Genomic DNA, 20,757 nt, shown 5'->3' on the forward strand with positions numbered 1-20,757 from the left:
GAGGCACAACATTCCAAACATGGGGACAGTTAGACAAGGTTGACCTGTGACCACTGTGATGCTGCAGGATAATACCCTGTTTCTTCAACTACTGCCCTGGGTATCTGCTCCTGCCCAGTGCCAGAGGAGGATGGTGGGCTGCATGGTCTGACCCAGAAGTAATCTGCAGGACAGCTCTTGAATGTTAGAAGAAATGCATTAATTTCTTTCAATGCACTTTTAAGATATGAAAGGAAAGAACAAACCAAAAAGACAAGCATTGAGACAAACTGATTGTTAAGGAGAAGACACAGGAAGCATTGCCACTGGAAAATCATGATTAAGGCAGAACTTCTCTTACAGCAGTTCCTTCACACATTTCTCCATGGGAACACCACCTATTTTTTAACAACAGACGTGCTCTGATTAGTTTGTCCTTCAATTTCTCTTGGCCACACTAAAACAGGACCAGCACCTGAAATCAGGTAGTCCTGACCAAGAAAATGCTTTCCATCAGCAAAGTCTGCCTTTCTGCCAGTAAGCCTGCCTTTCTCATACTAATACTGACTCACTTTAATACCATTCAAATTGCAACAAAGTTGTGCAGCACAAGGAAATCTGAAGGCCCTGGTCATCACTACACACACACACAACAGGTACCAGTGGCATTTCTATGATGATGCCTCATTTAAAAGACAAAACACTCAGTCTGACTGAAAGTCTCAGTACTATATAATGCTGTTTAACAATTTGCATTTGGTTTGAAACAAGAAAAACTCAGTAGTTACATATTTTTTCCTCAATGGTCAAAAGGCCAAAACAATGTAATTAATCTTTCTCCAGAACAAATAGCTAATAAGGGTAATTAAAATAAACCCAAACTGGAATATAGAATTTGTAATAAAAACAATTTCTGAAGCAGTGAACTACAGAAAAATGCATTCATTAGTTAATTGCCTAGGTGACTAAAGCCTCTCCCCTCAATATATCTAATTTTGCATCAAGACAGCTTTAGGGCCAAATTCTCTGCCAGTTCAAATTACACCTGCACATGTCTCACTATCTGGACTGACCATGGTCCAATATCCAGCTTAACAATTAAGCTGGGAGCGTTGTCTGAAAAAAACCATCACATACTTAAACCAGAGCTGCAGCCTCTCCCAGCTGGTGAAATAAACCACTGATTAACAGATCAGTACACTCAGTTAACTCACTTTTCATCATATATACCAGTAAACTCACTTTTCAACTTAGAAGTTGAACACTCAAGTTAATTAACTTTTATATGCTTCTGCCTGCTTGCATACACAAGTGAGAGTTCAGAAAACTATTACAGATTTTTCCCAAGATTTGGAACAAAGAAATAAAGAAAGAAAGAACAGCAAGCAAGTTTTTGGAAAAGTTTTATTGCATTTGTTTTCCATATGGAAGCATTAACAGATTGAAAAGATGCAGCATTCACATTACTTCCAATATGAGACATCCATTAAATTTCTCCTTCCCTGATTTCCCTCCCTTCCCCCGTGGCTTTGAAGCAGTCTAAGCAGGTCAGTTTCCAAAAAAATATTTTAAACCAAGGAAAGAAAAGATTCCTTGGAAGTCACAGATGCAGCTGATTTGTGTATTTCCTCTGTTTACAATTCATTTGATGAGCCCATGGGAGTTGTGAATCAAAAATATAATAAAATTCCTGCCTGAACACAACATCTTGTAATTAACATTAACAGCTGGAATTATGAATGGTTTAGCTCTACCCGTTTTTGGAATGCCTTCTGTCCCTCCCACTTTTCATCACCACACAGTTCATAACAGCATGCATGCTCCTTACCATAATTATTTCCCAATTTCAAACCCTTACACATATATGTGCGTGTGCTTACACACATACACATGTATGCATAAACAGGAGAAAAGATTTACAAAGCTCTAAACCAGGGCAAAGCTAACAATATAGAATCAATCACCCTGGAACACTTACACATCCCATCAATATTAGTCTTTATAGTAATCTGGGCATTCATGTCAGTTTTTCACGTTAACACTGTTTAGCAGGCATTGCTCTAACAAGTCATTTACCAAGACAAACACACATCAAAAAACATGATTCTGCTATTCTAAACACTTGAAAATTAGCTTTCTTTCTTTCCTGGAAGTGTAAGGCATGTAATAATCCAAAAAGTCTTCTAAATCTGCCACAGTTATCCTGAAGGGGCAACAATTTCCTGCACACAAGGGAGGGAACAGATAAAATAATGCCAGAAAGATGGAATCAGTTCTGTGGCTGGAAGGAAAAAGGAGGGTGGAGTGAGAATTGGTGTTGGCAACGTTTAAGTACTTTACTGTTTGTGATCACCAGATCAACTGGCTCACTTGCTGTGCTGCCTTCTGGTCTTGCACCTTTTGGAACGTGAAGTATCTGCTTCCCTGTTCAAGTTCACTTATGAAAGAGCAATGTGCTCCTTCAGGAAGTCCAAAGGTGTCTGTGTAGGGCTGTTGGCACTCACATGTCATCCACAGAGCTCATCACACTCAGGAGACAGCATGAGAATTTACTCAGAAGAGGTGGGTCATAACAGAGAAGAGAGGAAGAGAGGATTCCCTTCACATTAGTTATGCCATACAGAAAGCAAAGAGAAACAAATGCCAGTAAAGTTAATGTGGTAAAAAAGAAAGGAAAAAAAAAAAAGAAAGGGAAAAAAAAAAAAAAGGCAGCAGCAGTTTCAGCCAGAGATATAGAATTATCTAAAATGGTGGAACGCAGGGCTTTTTTTCCCCTCTGCAATTATCAGCCATTTAATAGACATAAAAAAGTTCATTTTGCTTTTTGTTTTGAACATTCATGGAAAATTTGTAACAGGAGTGCTGTAATATGTTTCTATTTTAGTGGAAATGCTGGTCAGGAATTCCTCAGACCACATATTGGTAGGGGTCTGCTTTTCCTTGGTCTGGTGTTGCGAATGGGCTAAGCCATGCTATAGAGAACGGATGGCCAAATACTGCTTTCATGTTCATCCATTTTGTTTTTTTAGCCCATCTTCTCTCTTCCTTTTTCAACTGTTCTATTCCCTGAAAACAGAAATATCACATTTTCAGTCAAATACTCAGGTTTTGTAGTTCTGGATTCAGGGAAAGGTCTACTCCCCTTATCCAAAGGACAGAGTAAGAAAATACAAATGCATCTGTACTGCCTTTCCTTTTCTTCTCACTGTTTTATATTAAAAAATACTAAAGCTAGAAACTGTTCCTTGGAAATAAAATTGCTTTTATTTGCTTCAGACCTATATACTTCAGAACCATTTTAAGACCTGCCAACCAAATTGCCTCTGATGTCAATAAAAAAAACCCCACCACTTAAAACCAAACAAAAAGTATGTGCTTTAATGGCTGAATGCATTATGTGCTAACCAGATGGAAAAGTTTTAGAAGAAACCATTACAAGCTTGCAGACAAAAAACCAAAAAAAACCAAAACAAAACAAAACAAAAAAAAAAAACAAAAAAAAAAAAAAAAAAAAAAAAAGCCCCACAAACCCAAAGATAATCTCTGTAATGCTCCCAGATTCACCAAGCAAGTTCAGGAAGTGCCCATGGCTCAGTGTAGCTGAGTCTACCTCGTGCCTCTTCATGTATCATTAGAATCACTGCTAAAACATGCATGGGCTGACAGCAGAGAGAGGGTTAAGTAAGATACTGATTTCAAGAAATCATTGGCATTGTTTAGTAAAGGTTAGAGGCAGAACAAAAATAAGCCATCAAGCAATCAGCTGAAACATTCACTAGTTAAAACATTAAAAAGAAAATAATGTCTGAAGCTCAGGAAGTGAATTTGGTCTTTCAGGAAAGCCTGGCTGCTACAAAAGCACAATGAGTAAGAGCAGTCACTGGAGAGCATCACTCTCCCACGGGCAGCAGCAGCTGGCAGACTACACAATTCCTTGACTCTGCATCTTTTGCAAGGTAAGGCTCCTCCTGACCTACATGTGTCTCCCATGTTACACAGTAATGCACTGCAATACATCTGTGTGCCTCAAATTACTGATGCTGGGAGCTCTGATGAGCACATGGGTCAGCTGCAGGAGCTGTGCTGATCCCTGGTAATGGCACCTCCAGAGACAACAGCAGAACACCAGGGTTCTGGGTCCCTTCAGGCAGAAAAGAACCATCTTGGCAGGACAGCATACTCAAGATGAGGAATGAAGTCTCCCAGTGACTGGAATAGAAGGTGGAAAAAGGGCAACACATGGCCCTGTCTCTAAAATGCAAATTAGAACACTGCAAGAGAGCACGCCAAGAAGCCTTCACCTGGAAATATTCCTCTGCTCAAAACAGATTGCTTGCACACAGCTAGCTCAATGCTAGAAAACCAACAATGAGACATTCCAGAGAGCAGAGTCCTTACTGGAACATATTAAAAAAACACCCAAAAATAAAACTCCATAACCCAACAGGGGGAGACCATATTTCATTCCTTTATTTTAGAATGTGGCATTGTTCCTTTAACATCTACGAGTTCCCAGAACTACACTGGAAGGGAAAATCTGGGAACTTATTTGGGTGCCCAGCAGTAGGAAGCAGTTTCTAAAAATTCTTGACAGGTTCCAAAGACAGAGAAATTCAGATGATGATTTCACAGGCAGCATTGCTAATTTACACGCTTACTGCTGAACACAAGCTCAGCAGGATCTGTACCACACTGCACTTCTTTCTGGAGCTCTCCCCATTAGAAAGCACAGTGAAGTCTTTCTCTGAGCACAGACAGGTGGAACATCAGCCTCTTGCAGAAGCCAAGCACTAAGGAAAGCACTGCAAACAAAGGCTCAGAACAACGGGCTGGTAGGGCATATAATGCCCTCTGACAGCAGCAAAAACACCTCCTCTAGCTTCAACTGGCCATGGGCAAACAAGGGGAAAGAAACCTAAAGGAGGCAGGGGAGGAAAGAAGAGTTGTCCCTCTTTTAAGACTATCACTTCTCTCCAGCCACTCCGGTTAATTCAATTACCTGAGCGTGCTTGGTGAAGAGTGCAATTATTCACAAGTGAGGGAACACTCCCAGGAGTCACCAGCTTCATCTTTGCAGAAGTGGGCAAAAAAGATTTAGGACTGTAATATTACTATAAAATCTCTACTATGCCATCTTCAAATAAGAGATGGCTTGGTGGATTTGCAGCAGACTGTATCCAGCAGTTTCCATGAGCCTACTCCACTCTGTTTTCTTTTTCCTTCTGGAAGGAGTCTTTGAACTGTTGAACAGGTAGCTAAGGCTGGAAAATCTTCTAGCCTAAAAGAAGCGTGTGTGTCTCTGTGTGTGTGTGTGTCTCTGTGTGTGTGTGTGCACACACGTGTTCCTCCCCCAACTTCTCATCTTGGATTTCCAGCCTTTCCATCACATAAACCTGTGAATAGTGACAACCAGGACACACAGCTGAATTTCAGATAATACCAATGTAAAAGCTCTTCATTAAAGGAGAAAGGTTCTCCAATCCACAGGGACAAATACTCTCTACAGAGTAACCCCAGCTACCTATGCCTACCTTATGGGAGGTACTGTCAACACAGCACCCAGCCAATATACAGGGTACCCTGTGTCCCACAGGAACCCTCAGAGAGCACCATCCAGCACTGTGCTAGCTCAGCTTTATTACACTGGATCTCTCCTCAAAGGGTACATGCGACATGAGGCAAAATCCTGTAGCCTGTCTCTGCTTCTACAAATGGTGAGAGACAGGGTAAAGGAGAGAGTGTGAGACACCCACCGTTTCATCAGTGCAGATGGAGTGTACTTGGGTCCCAAACATAACTGAGGTGAAGATGAGAAATAGGAGAGCCTCAAAACACAAGAGGATGAGTAGAATCACTGTAGTTGGTGGAGAGAAGGAACTACATTCTGTGAAGACAAAAGAATGGAGTTGTAAGGGTAGACATCAAGTAATGCACCTGCTGCAAAACACCCACTAAGCCATGAGTTTCCCATACCCAAACTATCAAATAAATTATATGAACAACATTCCCAGAAATACGCACAGGGAAGCTCCGACATTCAACCATAAAATGATCCCACCCTCAAATTAAAAAAAAAAAAAAGAAAAAGCCCTCCAAAACCCCTGCAACACTTCAAGACTGCAACTTTCTTTTCCACTTCGGTGTTTCCCCAGGACAACAACTAGGACACCATTCTCCTCCATTTCAATGCAGGTTCTCCCTTAAAGCTTAGACTTAACAGATTTTCCACAGTGATAAGTCCATTAAAAATCTCAAGTTGACAGTCAGGACACAAGCATATGTAGCACCAACATAAGACCAATGTGCTTCCTTTCGTAACTGTTTTAAGCCATAACTTAAAGAAGGTCAAATTAAACCAAGTTCCTATTTTTCCTCATACTCAATAGTGCAAACTCAAGCAAGAGCTGAAAAAAGAAACCCAAGAAGGTAATTAGAAAGGAGGAGCAGAAGAAAGTAATATTATACAGCCAAAGTCATAGTTGAATGCTGCAAAGTTACAGTTCAGTGCTGTAATTGCCAGAATGTCTCCAGATTTTTCCAAAATCTAAGACTCTGACCAAAAGCCTGTATTTTTCTAATCAGATACTAGACTTAAACAGATACACCATAATCAGGAGCTAACACTATCTGCACAAACACAAGGCAGCTGGAACAATATATCCATCTCTCCTAACAGCTCTGTTCTGCCACCAAAACCTGGGGCAGGTAGGAAAGTGTTTTCCCCACAGGAACAGGCTCTGAGAAAGGACATAAGGGAAACTACCCTTTGATGTCTCCTTCCCTTACAGCCCTGGTCCCTGCAGTCAAATGCAGATGTTCTCAGTGACAGCTGGCAGCTGTTTTACAAAGTTTTTACGTGCAGAGGAACCTTTTCAAATTCAATTCATGTGTATCCTCTGCAGTACTATGAACTAAAACCAGTCATCATATTGAATAACACTACCAAAATTCCAAGGGAAAAAACCCTCCTCCTTTTAAAAAAATACTCACAAGCAGTACATACATGTGCACACACATTCTTTGACACCTTGCTGTTCAACTCAGCATTACATTGAGGATTTCCTATATCCATTTGTGGCTATAGGAACATACATAGACTGACTTTGTGAAAATGTACTCATTGAATTCAGAGTATGTACTCACAGCATTCAGAATGAATGCTGAGATTTTTGGTTTCGCTTTTTTGAGCTGCTTGGACTCTGTTTTGGTTTGTTGGGTTTATTTTTTTTCTGAGGAAAGGAATTGTTTGTTCTTTTAAGGGTGGATTTTTGGATCTGAGCAGCATGTTTTCCTGGCAGTCTTGCAAGAATGATTCACAGTACTCTTTTTAAAAAAGCATACACATTTTTCTTATCTTTTGCTGCCATTCAGGAAATTAGCACTGTGTTCATGTCAACAGTAGGTTATTGCACACATACTCCTTAGGTGTCTTTACATATCAGCTTTTTCCTAGGCGCTAGCAGACATAAATTAAAAGAGGACTTTTCAGGACAGAGATTCCAGCAGGTCAAAAAGAATTATAAGGGCCCAGGAATTATCATTAAACAGATTTAAAAAAAAATAGAGATGGCATAGCAGAACCTTGATAGCATTCTTCTGAAACAAGCCAACTGCATTTATCCTTACTCAAAGGATAATCTGTTATTTTAATAAGGTATTTTGTTTATACTCACTTGTCCAGTCTTCTTCAAAGCAGTACAAGAAGTGAAATCCCACCATGATTAGGGCATGCAGGGAAATCAGTGCTATATACATCTGAAAAATGAAAGATGTAATACAGGTACCAAGTGAGTTCATAGGCCAAAATGCTAAATCTTCCCAACACTTTATTTAAAAGCATAGTGATAGGATTTCAAAATAAACTCAAACCACAACACAACTCCAAAAATCATCAAGCTCTCCCATCTCCCCTGAAAAAGCACCGTGAAGCTGGCAAATGCCATGACTACACAGACTCATTCTCTCTTGCAAACAGCTCTGAGAGAACACAAGGCAGATTGCTGAATCCAACACCAGCTGGATCCAAAACCCAGCCTCCTGTGTCCCACAGTGGCCTTCCACACAGCTTACTGTCCTTACCTCAGCAGAGTACTGCATGACTTTCAGAGAGCAGTAACACTGATCAAGGTATCCTGTTGTCAAAGCTCTTGACAGCACTACAGTTTCCCAGAGAAACAAGTTATCTTGTTTTAACTAGAAAATGCACTTTATCTGTTTTCCAGTTTGAGGTTCAGAAAAATTATATGTTTTTTTAAGAAGTACTTTCTCCTGAGGCAGACACTGGCATGGAAAGTTTCTCTCAGGTTTTAATACTTTGTACTTAATAATTTTTGGTTTAAACCAGGTTTTAGCTTTGTAATAAAAACTGTATGTAACAAAAAGTTAGAGCAGAAGCTATGTGCAATATTACACATAGATTACAATTTACTAAGACAGTGCTAAAAAAGTTACTCTTCTGAACCTACAAACTCTGACAAAGATAGACAGGTAGCAGAAGTGAGAGAAACTTTGTAATAAGAAACACCTCTGGAAGCAGCAAAAGGCAATAGGGGAGCATTCTGGTTTTCCTTGCAAGTTGAGCCTGCTGCTGTTGTTTCACTTCCTCATGTGTCAAAAAGAAAATCCAAGAACAAAACCAGCAACTCTTATTTTGTTCATCTCAACTAAATTAAGCCTTAAATACAGTCTGCTTGAAAGTGGATATCAGGTTTTAATAGTAACTGAAATCCTTTTGAGAACACCTAGCTCACTTCTCAAGGTTAAAAAACCTGCTTGCTCATAGGAAAGAAACGGGATTAATTTTGTTCTGTAATCCACATCCTTGCAGACCACTTCATAGAACACTAAGCCTGTCATTCAACTGAAAATCTCCTTTCTGCTTGGTAATATGATAATATACTTCCTCAAACCTACAGATATCTCAGAAGATTTATTAATAAAACAGAGCATCACTGAGACTCAGCCTTGTAATGTTCACACTACTCCCACAGGATATTTGCAGTTCACTTCGATGAAACACATTTCAAACCTTCCAAAAATATCCACTGTTCAAGTTTATACTCCTGTTGTCTTACTCATTATGCTACAGATATAGTACAAAAAGTCAAGCACCTCCTTGGTTTTCGAGTACAAAAATAAACCACTTGCAATTAAAAGGTGGAAAATTCTTATCCAAGGAGATGCAGGCTTCCCACTCCTTCTTTTAGATGTGGCAACAGCTCTTATTACGTGATCCCACACAGACACTCACACAACTATAATGTTTAGAAACCCTGCATATGGCCTGGGACCCTACCAGCCACTGTTTGATGTAAAAGGATGGCCCCTCACTCAAAGAGCTCATCACCACAATACACTACTCGCATTACAAAATAGGTGCTGAACGACCATCAGTACAAACCTCAAAACGCCCTGACAAAAGCTTCCTGTGGTGCCTTTTCCCATTGCTGTGGATGGATGGAGGTGGGGGCCGGTTGTTCCCTAATTAGTGAAACAGAAGGCTGCAGCAGGTCCCCATAAAGTTCTTCCAAAATATGAAGGAAGAGAACACCAGCCCTGGAAGTGCTTCACAGACTATGCACTGCATTTCAGCACTTCCCACTGGACAACCTCAAACATCACCTGCAAAATACTTACTGTAAACAGTACAAAGTACTTCTGGTTATTCTCTCCTACACAGTTATTGACCCACGGGCAGTGATGGTCCATTTTCCGAATGCACCTCTTGCAAACACTGAAAGAACATAGGTCTTCATTAACGGCACTTTTCACTCCAAGAACACAAAATTTTACAGGGGTTTGGGGGACAAAGAAATTCAGCTAAAGAATCAGGGGTGAAATCTGAACATAAAAGAATTTACTTGCCATCATATTTATATTTGTGGTTTGCTTACTTGACTAAGCCTATTCAAAATGAACAACATACAATACCAAACCACCGTTGCAAAAATTAATGCCACACACCAGTGGTTCTTTCCAAAATATGGTTTGAACAATACATTTGGACAGACGGAAAAAATCTGTGTTTAGTTTTAATCTATTTGGCCTGCAAAAATGTCTATAGATTAAAACTAAACATAAATCACAAAGACACAAAAGGTAGTAATGAATAAAGATACTTCTCAGAGTTGCTGACAACAGATTCAGATTTATTTGCCAACATTTGCTAGTAGCAGGAACTTGCAATCAAATAAGGCATTAGAAAAATTCTTGACATCAAGGTAAGCCACATACTAGCAGAAAATAGCTGTGGCAGTCAGTCAGGAACATGGTACTACAATACACATTCAAGGTGAAATTAGGTCTTAAAGTACTTCACAAAACCAGACTAATGAAATCAAAATTCAAATTCTTGCCAGCGTGCAAACTGTGGCTGGAAGTAAAAGAATTAAAACATTATTATGTTATATATTACTCTGAACATCATTCTCTTGCTTAGTCAGTAACTGCTTCAGCACACATAATAAAGGAAGTCTTTTTCTCTGCTGCTTTCTCATGGGATAGGAGACGAAAGGCAGTCAGTCTCCTGATACCACATTGTACAAACAAGCACAGAAATCAAATATGAAAAAACACAAAACCCCAAAGCAAACAAACAATAGACCTAGAAAGGAAACAGCCATTCCAGAACAATTCTGGCAGCAATGAAACAGAAAGGGCTAAGCGCTCTGCTAATTTTATTTTTATTCTTATAACAAAAAACATCTTGACCTTAATAAAAATAATAAACTTCAACACCCAAACACTAAGGGAAACTCAAATGAAAACATAAATATGTTCTTATCAGCATGTATGAATAAATAATAGAAAATCTCTCTGTCAGAACAGCCTTTCACTCACTTTAATTGGTGGGAGAGCATAATCCCCAAGGATACATGCTATGCCTGAAAAACAAATTAGTTGCTATAGGCCTGATCCTAAATGGAAGTCTAGGCAGGCAGATCAGGAGCTCCTTCTCCTTAGGCAGACATGGGTACCCTATCACCTGTCAGTCCCATGTGTAGTGGGAAAGAAGAAAAGCCTTGTTTTGCTAGAACAAGAAGCTTAAAATTATTTGGAGCCACATGGGGTTTAAAATCAGCAGGCACAGTAAAAGAAATTTATCTTCCAGGTAATGTACTTTGTAGGACAAGTATTTCTCATTGTGATTAAAAAAAAAGGAAGGGGTAAGGTGAGGAAGATGGTGAAAGAGGAGGATGCCTCTCTGTGTGCAGGATTGCACACACTTCCCTTGGGCTTTAGGAGAGGTGAGCACCCAAGCAACACTCTAACTGCTCCTGCTTCCCCAGACAGACAACCTGGAGCAGCCAAGCCACAGATGTGAAAGAGACAGGAGAGGAGGGTGGGAGGGGAGTTTTATTCCATGCACACATACCAAAATCAGTTGGATGAAAGGCAGAACAGGAAGCTAGCCGATGGAAAAGGAAACACAGAAACCACAACTAAACACTACAGGGAGCAGGGATTGCCCATACTCAACACTTCCCCCATTCAACCACCCAACTTCCAAATGCTGGCAGGACTAGCTTACTGGATACAGGGGACTCACTAAATAGCACTTTCATCAAAAAAACACCCTTGTACCTCTGGCATACAGCTAGCAGTATCTCTTGCTGATGCATATGCTCAACCTTGGTGTCTTAAAAGTCTAATAAATCTCCTAGGCCACAAAAAAAAAAACTGTCTGACTGAAAATTCTCAATAGCATCACTGGTCAGTGGATCACCTTCCCAAATCTTAATGTCTAAGAACTTATCTTAAAGGACAGAATAAAGTACCATGGTGACAAGGCTTTGTGTTTAGCCAGAGGCCTTTTCATTTACCTATACTGTGAGTCATCATCCAAACAGCATTTTAGATGTGAAGTTTCATTCATAATTGAAAAGCTGTCACAGGGGATTTTACAGCAGCATTAATAAGTGATAGGCATGACCACATTGCTCCTGCTGAATAACTGACTCCCAGTTTTCATTAAAATTAAAAAAAACCCAAAAACAACAACAAAAAAAGAAAAACATTTGCAAACAGAAGCTATGAAAACAAATATGAAAAAAGCAAACAGCAGGACAAGTTTGCTCAGCTCATTACCATGTACTTCCCTCCCCACAAGACCACTGCATGAATCAGCACTAGCCCAGGTAAGAGTTCTCTCTGTATGTATTAGTTTTTGAGTAGGCAACGAAGTGACACCAGTGCAAACTTATTAACTACTTACTGGAAAGCAGGTTCACTTGCTTTAAAAGCAGAAGAGAATTTTAGGAAGTAGTTATTTTTTTGCTCACTGCCTTTAGTACTAAAAAGCTCACTACCAGTTACTCTCTTCCAGGAAGTTTATCCTACCAGAAAAAAAAAGGACATGACAGATCAGTAGGCATACTGATCTATCACACAGCACAAAACAAAGTCACAATACTCAATGAAAATGTGGAAGTCTGAACTCTTAAAAAAATATACAGCTACCTGCACTTCAGTTTTAACTTAAATATCACTTCTAAATAGAATACAGTTAGACAAATGGGTTTGTGAATTAAAAACAAAGGAAAAGACACTGACCCTTTGGGAGACGTTTTATGGATTTCTATGCATTTTGTGATAGAATGTCTCTTTTCAAGTCATGTTTACTTGAAAATTTATAGAATGTCAGTTAGAAGTCTGGAACCAAGGCAGCATTCAAAAATTTTAAGCGTTTCTTACTTTGCACAAAGTAGCCCCAGCCTCCTATATATGAAAATTTGTCAGAAAAGGTATGAGATTTGTTCTGAGAAGCTTAAATGTGTCTGGTACTACTGGCAACAGAATTTGTATGTCAATCCCTCCACTGACCCACTCCAGCCTCAGACTGCAATAACAAGGTACACTGGTGAATAATTCTTCAGGTCTTGGTGAAACAGCCATCCTCAGAACAGACTTTACCTGCAGTGATGTGCTCTGTCAGGTTTGATGCTACAACACTTTGGGCACTTGTAAACCACCTGTCCTGGTTTTAGCTGTAAACTCTCGATGAACTCTTTTGTGGCATTACCTTTGGGTACAGCACCCTGCAGGAAAAAAAAAAAACAAACCAGGAGATTAACTTCTGGACATTATGGCTGCTAAGAACAACAAGGTGACTTAAAACTATGGGAGGGGCAGAAAGAAGAAGAAATAAAAGCTTCCCTAAGATCAATAGAGTTTCAAGAAGAACAAGAAGATTCAGAAAAGAAATTTAAATGTGGTCTTAAAATATGGAACCACATACTTACACTTAATTTTGGTGGGGCTTTTGTTGTTTTTTTTAAACATCAATAAACCTCCACTTAAGAAATTAGTCTTTTGTAGTCCCATAGTAACCTTTAAATATTTAAGAATCCTCATCCCTCTTTTCACATCAACAAATTTATCATGTCAGTGTTTCATATCACACACTGAAAACTGCAGATGTTTTATGCCAGTAGAAGCAGCTTCTTTAGCAGTATTGTGTACACTAGGAGTTGCTGGTAAATAACTTATGTAGTTATAGTTATGCTTCCATTGTGTATTTGCTATTTAAACTGGGGTTTAACGTTCAAACAGTGAACACTAAGAATTGTCACATCTGAATAAGACCAGGTAAAACATTCTTAGCTGTGCAACTTCCACTTTAAAGTATATCTTTAAATAGGTAGCATATTGCTGCCATAGGAGCCCAAGTTCTTGAGTTTCCAGTCTTTATAGGGACAAAAAAAAAAAAACCAAAAAACCAAAAACCAACAAACAAACCAAAGAAACTCCCTCTGCTCCAAGAAAAAAAGAAAAAAGTGCCATGAAACATGGTGTATGAAATCATTGCTGGTACATTGGCACAATTTACTTCTGTGAATTTAAGGCTTTTTTAATTGAAATAAAACCAGAGATGCAATATTTCAATAGATTTCTGATGGAAGAGTCTCTTTTCAATATCTACAACATCCTAACAGCAATAAACAGGAGTGATACACGAGTGAGAGAGCTACACATTAAACCAGTAGTATTGGGCTTTTTTAAGCAATCTTTGGGGAGTTTTCCCAATAGGCCTAATTTAAAAATTACCAAAACCAATTTCCACAAAATTGCTACAACTCATGTTCTCTCTCTTAAGTATGCAGCAAAGCTCAAAACTTTAGGAATGTTCTTAGCAAGGACCCATTGGAAGCAGTTCCTGAAATGCAGGACACACACTATCAATTGTGAAGAACTGAGTTGTTCATTTATTTATAATAAGAATTCTGCTTGTTTGCCTCAGCAGTGCTTTTTGTTTCATTCTCATCTTACATATGCCCCTGGCTCCCCATGTCCTGGAAGCTTCCTTAATCCCAGACTCACTGCCTGCCAGATGTTAGTGCATCCCTTCTCTGTAGCTTCCTTCATGCATTTTTATTTAACTGAATTCCTCATTACAAAAATGAAACAAAATCCCACTGGCTCTCCATCCACATACATAAATCCCACCTCACACAAGGAATTAATATATATTTTCCCAATTACTCTCAACAGAAATTGTATCTGCATATACAACCCTGCTCCAACTAGCGCATTTCAAAATACAGATTTTGTTTCACAAGAGCTGCTGCTAACTCTGCAAAATAATTCCAGCCACCTGAAGGTCCCTAAGCACAAAAATCACACAACATACAATAATTAACAACCACCCTTAGGATACAAACTATCTAACAAACCGCTGCAACCCTCTATTTCCGAGTCCAGTGATCAGAAGTTTCAGAGGCTAATGTACTGCTTATATTTCTGCCCAGCAGCAGTAGCATGCAATTCAATAGTCTTCACCACAAACTGTGAGAATACCCCAAATCAAGCCATTTCTGCAGTGCTGAGGCTTCTGGAAGAGCTGGAATCTAAGAAACACAGATTACACCGAAGTCTTAACTGCACCTAAAAAGGTTTCAAGGGGAAAATAACATTTGGAAGGGGCAGAGTTACCAGAGGCACACCACCACTCCAAACAGCAGCAACATTTGTGAGGAAGGAGACAGGAGAAGTCTAAGCTTGTCTTTCCTTCCACTGACTACTGGAGATAGGGTTTTGAACTGAGCATACTGTCCAGAGGTTATTAAGTAAAATAAACCATCACAGCCATTCAGAATTAGCATCAGGGTGCTAAACTTTATCTTGTCACAAACTGAAAGATGAGAAAGCAGCAGATATGATCTCTCAAAGCAATGTCCTAAGGATATATACAAGGGGATCTCACAAGTCTGATGCTTCCCAACTTGCCTAAGAACTGCCATCTCTTAGCATGCTCAGACCGTATTTATTTCAGCTTGTCCAATACACTCAACAAAATCAGTAGAATGAAAGATGGTAACACAGCTTTTCAAAACAACACATATTCTGCTCTGTTCTGCTGAAGCAATACTTGCCAAGGCAGACAACCAAAACCAGCTTTTCCAGCTTTCCTGTTTGTCAAGACACAACAAGCCACAAACACAAGATCTGCCACTGGGGAGAAAACAGCATCAGAGAGAAACACTCTCCTTTCCAGTGCAGGAAGATGAGCTGCTCACACACCAGGAATCTAATGCTGGGTCCTTAATTTTGCATCCGACTTGAGTGGGACAAAAAATTAGCATACCACATCAGCAGCCTCACTCAGCAGGCTGACACACAAAAGTTATTTAAATCTGCCACTCACTCAGCAACTGATTTACCCAACACCTAGCAGACAAGAAAAGCACCGCCTGTTTCTTTCCGAGACACACAGAGATTGGTGTATACTTACTGGATCTGTCAGCATAGCACGAAAATGTGACGCCAAAGCGAGGAAAGCCAAGGTGTTGAACAGTGTGCCATTGATGACACTATAAACATAATCTCTCGATGGAACTAGCATGACAAGAAGGACTACAAAGTCGGCATAGAACACCAGCATCCAGGTAACGACAGCACATGCAATACCACAGCCATCTCGAATAAACCACATTGTTCCCAGGGAAGCGCGGCTAGGAGGTGGAACACACTTTTCCGGCTGGAGGTATTCAGGTGTCCTTTCAATATCTCTGAAGCGGTGGACTGGAGAAATCATCATAGGCTATTATGTCCATACTTGCATCTGAAAGAGAGTCAGAAACAGTGCTCACTGCTCTACCAGACACCCAGACCTCTGTTCACATAACTGCATGGTCATCGCATGGGAAAAGTGCAGAAAGTGAAATGAAAAAGCAAAAAAGGTAAATAAATCAAACACAAAATAATGGATTGAGAAACCACACTCTTGCACTTATCGGAACACTCCTTACTCAGAAGACTCTAAGTGCTTTTAAGAAGTGCTTAATTACACACTAGGTCTACCTGTGTGCCACCTCCACCTCCCTAAGTGGAAAGGCAACAAGTATTTTAATGAAGAAAAAGTCATCAGGTAGGAGCCAACAGGTGCGGCCACAACAGGAACTGAAGCAAGAACTTGGCACCACCACTGTCACTTTGAGGGGAAGAAAAGAGTGTCCTGTCACACCTGGCAGGGTCCCTTTTTGCTGCTTTGTATTTGGGGACGGGAAGGGTCTTTCCTACACATACTGGGAAACTAAGCAAGCGGAAGAGGATTCCTTTCTCCTTACCCACTGACTCCCAGTTTTGGGGTAAAAGTGCAAAAACAAACAGCTGTGCAGTCAGATTTGCAGGAACTGATTAAGACACAACCCAGAAAAGATCTTGACAGGAACTTCTAGTCTTGGCTGGAGGATGTAATTTCCCAACAACAGCTGTCCCCCACTCTCACCTCCTCCTCTGGCCTTACATCCCCTGGAAGTTTTCTGCTTTGCCATGCCTCTCCCGCCACCTTTGCTCCATCCCTCAATGGCATTTGTTTTGCTTCCCATTTTCCAGTCAACTCCACTCTACTGTAGCAAGAGGACCAACACTGCCCCTGTCCTCTCCTCCCCAGCTCTGCAGACACCATGTCTATCCAGAGAGGAAGAGCCATCTTGTAACCAGGAACAGTAAGGCTCCACATATGCACCATGCTTGTGTTTCTATGTAACTCTGACCAAATGCAGGCATTAGAGAAAACAGAGAAGGTGCTCCTAAGTCTTTGGCAAGGCATCAATCCATCTGCACTCAATCCATCCACCACTCAATGCTGGAGCACACCTGGAATGCTACGCTTTGAAAGTAGCTCTTTACACACCCAGCAAACTCTTCCAAACAACTTCTACTCAGAGTATTTGCTCAGTGCTCTAAAAGCTTCATAACACTACACACCCTCTAAAAACCCACCTTCTACAAAAATGGTTACAATAATTCCACTACCAAATGCACTGAATCACAGATCCCTGAATGGAAGGTATCAGCCTCCTGCTATTTCCAAATGTAAGGCTTATTCTCATGGCTTTGCAAAACAAATGTTCATTATGCCATTTAAATTCAGAGAAAATGTTCACCACCAATTATGCCTTCAGCCAAGAAAGTTCACCCTAAAGCTATTTTTGTCATTAATTGTTTAAAAATTGACATATTTTACATAAAACATAGTGAGAGAATTGCAGAAATCCCAAGGACTTAAAACTTTTCTCCAGGTTCTGTGGCTAAGTTCTACCAAGTACAAGAAGAAAGCTCTACTCCTCCTAACACCAATCTAAATGGAGATGCCGCTGCCCCTATCTCAACAGGGAAGGAAATGATAGTTTACTTTTCAGCTGTTATTATAAGAAGACCAAATTCATAAAAAGACAATTATTCTTTCATGGCTAAAGAATAAGGTTATTAATGAGCAGGATGATTAACTACATCCAAGCACAGAAATGATGAGCTTTGTGCGCTTGAGTGCGAGTGACACGAACAGAGGTACTGGAACTGCTGAGAAGCAAAAGCCAGAAGCACAAACTTCCTAAGTGCAGAGATGCTGATGAACCAGACAATTTACAGTATTTGTTTTCCAACACAGCTTGTACAAATAAACTAGGAGAATTAAGTATTTTCTTATCTTTCCACTTTGAACATTTAGTATGCTGCCAAACAAGCTTAAGATGGTTTATGAATCTGAAGAGAGTCACGTGGATTAATGTTAAAGCATATCAGTCTTGTATTTATACACACATCACACAAACCAGAAATATCAAGATGAAAATGTCCTTGTGAGGATGTCATTTACTTTGAGAAGAAAAAAGCCCACAACAAAAAACCCACTCCTCATTCACAAAATTCACATAACACATTGTAATTACTCTGTATTTTAACCACAGCTATAATTTAGCCTCATGATTCCTGATATTTAGAAAGACAAGCTATGTAATTTTTGTAAACAGTGATTACCCAAACAATGTGGCAGTCTAAGTTCAAATAAGTCTATACATACTAGTAGATGCATACCTTTTCTCCTGTTTTTCACAACTGCTATAAGGACAACTATGTATTCAAACATTCACACAGACTTCATAAGTATTTCTAAGACTTAGCTCTTCCACGCCCTCAAGGAAACAGGTTAACCTTCATGGCATTGTTTAATAAGCTTATTACAATTGCTATGCTTGTTTGCCAGCTCAAAATAAAACTGACATAATTAAAGACTCACACCTGACAACAGCGTTTAATTGACAAGAACATCACACTACATTAAAAAGTAAGAAAGAAAACTGTAATTTAGGTGTTCAACTTGCAATTGAAAGTTTACACTTGACACATCAGGTGCAGTAACAAGCTGGGACAGTCCTGAAAACAGACTCTCAGGACTTTTTGCCTAGACTCTGTGCCTTTTTTTCTCCCCTATGGTTTTGTATCCCAAAGCAAAGGAATCAAACAGTCACGGGAAAAGCAAACTCCTATTTAACAAAGGAATCAGTCTGACAAGTCACCTTAAGGTCAGTATTAGCAAAGACTGACTGAAAGCTGAACAAATACACAGTGATTAAGCTGTGGGTTTAGTCCTGAACAGCACACTTCAGCAGTGAAATAAAACTTAATCTCTCTCGGAAGTGCAGGAAGTTGTTTCACTCCAATAAAAGTTCTACAGTTCTCTCTGAGAAATATTATTGAGCTAAACTGGGGAAAAAAAAAGAAAAATCTATTGCTGTAACTGTCCAAAGAGAAACTGGAAGGAGCCCTGATGTCATCTCAGTTTAAAGTCTGGAGACTCATTTGTGTAATGAGTTAAGAGGACAGAGCACAGGCCCCTAAATATGGCTAGAAGACAATTTTGTTATTTAATGTATTCTGCCATTTAATGCTTACTTTAGAGGCCTCATTAGGCAACAAAATAAATCAGTACATAAACACCATACATTGTTCAAGAAATACATATGTGTTTTACTGTTCATTATCTTAAGAGTCAAGCTATAGGAGCTTAAAATCTCAGCTTCTCTCCTACATGACCCAGTTAGTGAGGTTTTTTAATTCCTTGTTCTTATATACACCAACATCTGTTTTGGTTTATGTTGTCCAGTTTGGTATCTTCAGATAAGCAATACAACAACAAAGAAAAGGTTGTAGCAGGGTGGAAGCAGTAATTGCCCCTTACTGGTTTGCCTTTCAATCACACTGCATATGAACTTAATTTATAATACAGATGGAATATGTCAGCTCCTCCTGCTCTAGAGCAAACAATACATAAACAATGTAGGCAAAGGGCTTAAGGACTTAATCTCAGTGTCGGGCCACAAGAAAGGCCACTAGGTAAGTGTGAGATACAATGAAAACACACGCATCAATTCAGCTTAATGACATGACAGAGCAAAGACTTTTTTTTTTATCTGGGGGCAATTGGCAATATAGGAACAGTCAAAAAACATGTACTAAATGAATTAGAAATTTAAACAAAAATGAAAATCCACTTCCTGCTAGAATGAACACTTAAAATATGCTATTACACCCTATATCAACTGTCTTTTTACCTGCCATAAGCCATGTCAAAAATATCTGGTTTTTAATGGCCTGTGACAGCCAAAGAATTTGCTAAGAATGTATAAACAAATTATGCGGGCCTTCACCCAGTAAGTGCCTGAAAGCTACATGAGGTTCTTATGTAAAATTTACAGCAAGCTTAAAACCACCATCATTGTGAACCTGCTGATTTTCATGTAATTATTCATGTCAGTGAAGTCAAGCACATGGGTATGACTTGCAGAACTATAGTATTACTACGTACATTGCAACCATTTCCTCTATTACAAGTCCATTAACACTGAACTTTTCGAAGAGGTCACATTTTCATTCTGTCATATGAACTAGGCGAATTTCAAGTTCTGCCAACTACATGAAAACAATAGTGGGGGAAGAAATGAATAAAAAGAAGAGAGATCAGGGCAGATCACGGACCTTTTTTAGGTTTTCAGTTTGTTATTTACTTTGAAGAAATACTTCCAAACAGCTTTTATGACACACAGAGTACCTTGAGAGCTGACAAACAACACTAAAGTTAATTTTTTTTATCATCAAAATGAAGCAGACATACATAACTAATCATACTATATTCACATCAGCTAAGGCAGGCAATCTAGATCCACAGGACAGATGTCCTTTTAAACAAAATCAGTCAGCTCCAGACAGACAGAAACTGCAGAATTCATTTTTAAGTTTATTTCATTTTTTTCTGCACATAAAACTGCATAGATTAAAACACTGCTTATTTAATCCTCCTTTGCAAGAGACATAAGAGAAGGTGAGCTTCCTAACTAAAAGGGTTTTTATCTATGCTTCCCCTGCCACACTTCCATGCAGCCAAAACTTAACAAGCTTGTGAAAACTTGAAAAAGCAGAGATAATAAAAAAAATCAGTATTTATATGTACTTTCCCAATGGCTCCTGCAAGGCCTAAAAACTTTATCTGATCTCAGGAGT

General features: G+C 39.4%; 1 protein-coding gene across 8 annotated transcripts in view; it reads right to left on the reverse strand.

The window, feature by feature from the left end:
- Positions 1–20,757, reverse strand: part of ZDHHC3 (zDHHC palmitoyltransferase 3) — a 37,827-nt gene that overhangs the window by 6,473 nt on the left and 10,597 nt on the right. For 5 of the 8 annotated variants that reach the window (XM_077786707.2, XM_021540467.4, XM_085573310.1 and 2 more), the window contains exons 2-6: positions 15,710–16,039; positions 12,892–13,016; positions 9,616–9,712; positions 7,653–7,734; positions 5,733–5,863 (exon numbers count right to left, since the gene is read on the reverse strand). In XM_077786707.2, coding sequence (XP_077642833.1) covers positions 5,733–5,863; positions 7,653–7,734; positions 9,616–9,712; positions 12,892–13,016; positions 15,710–16,015 — 741 coding nt within the window. In that variant the 5' untranslated portion in view covers positions 16,016–16,039. Of the gene's footprint in view, positions 1–1,366; positions 3,046–5,123; positions 5,373–5,732; positions 5,864–7,652; positions 7,735–9,615; positions 9,713–12,891; positions 13,017–15,709; positions 16,040–20,757 lie in introns of those variants that run through there. The other 3 variants (XM_085573312.1, XM_021540470.4, XM_085573313.1) reach the window with 2 other exon arrangements.

Source organism: Lonchura striata, chromosome 2, assembly GCF_050655825.1.
Source record: "Lonchura striata isolate lonStrDom1 chromosome 2, ASM5065582v1, whole genome shotgun sequence".
Taxonomy (NCBI): Eukaryota; Metazoa; Chordata; class Aves; order Passeriformes; family Estrildidae; genus Lonchura; species Lonchura striata.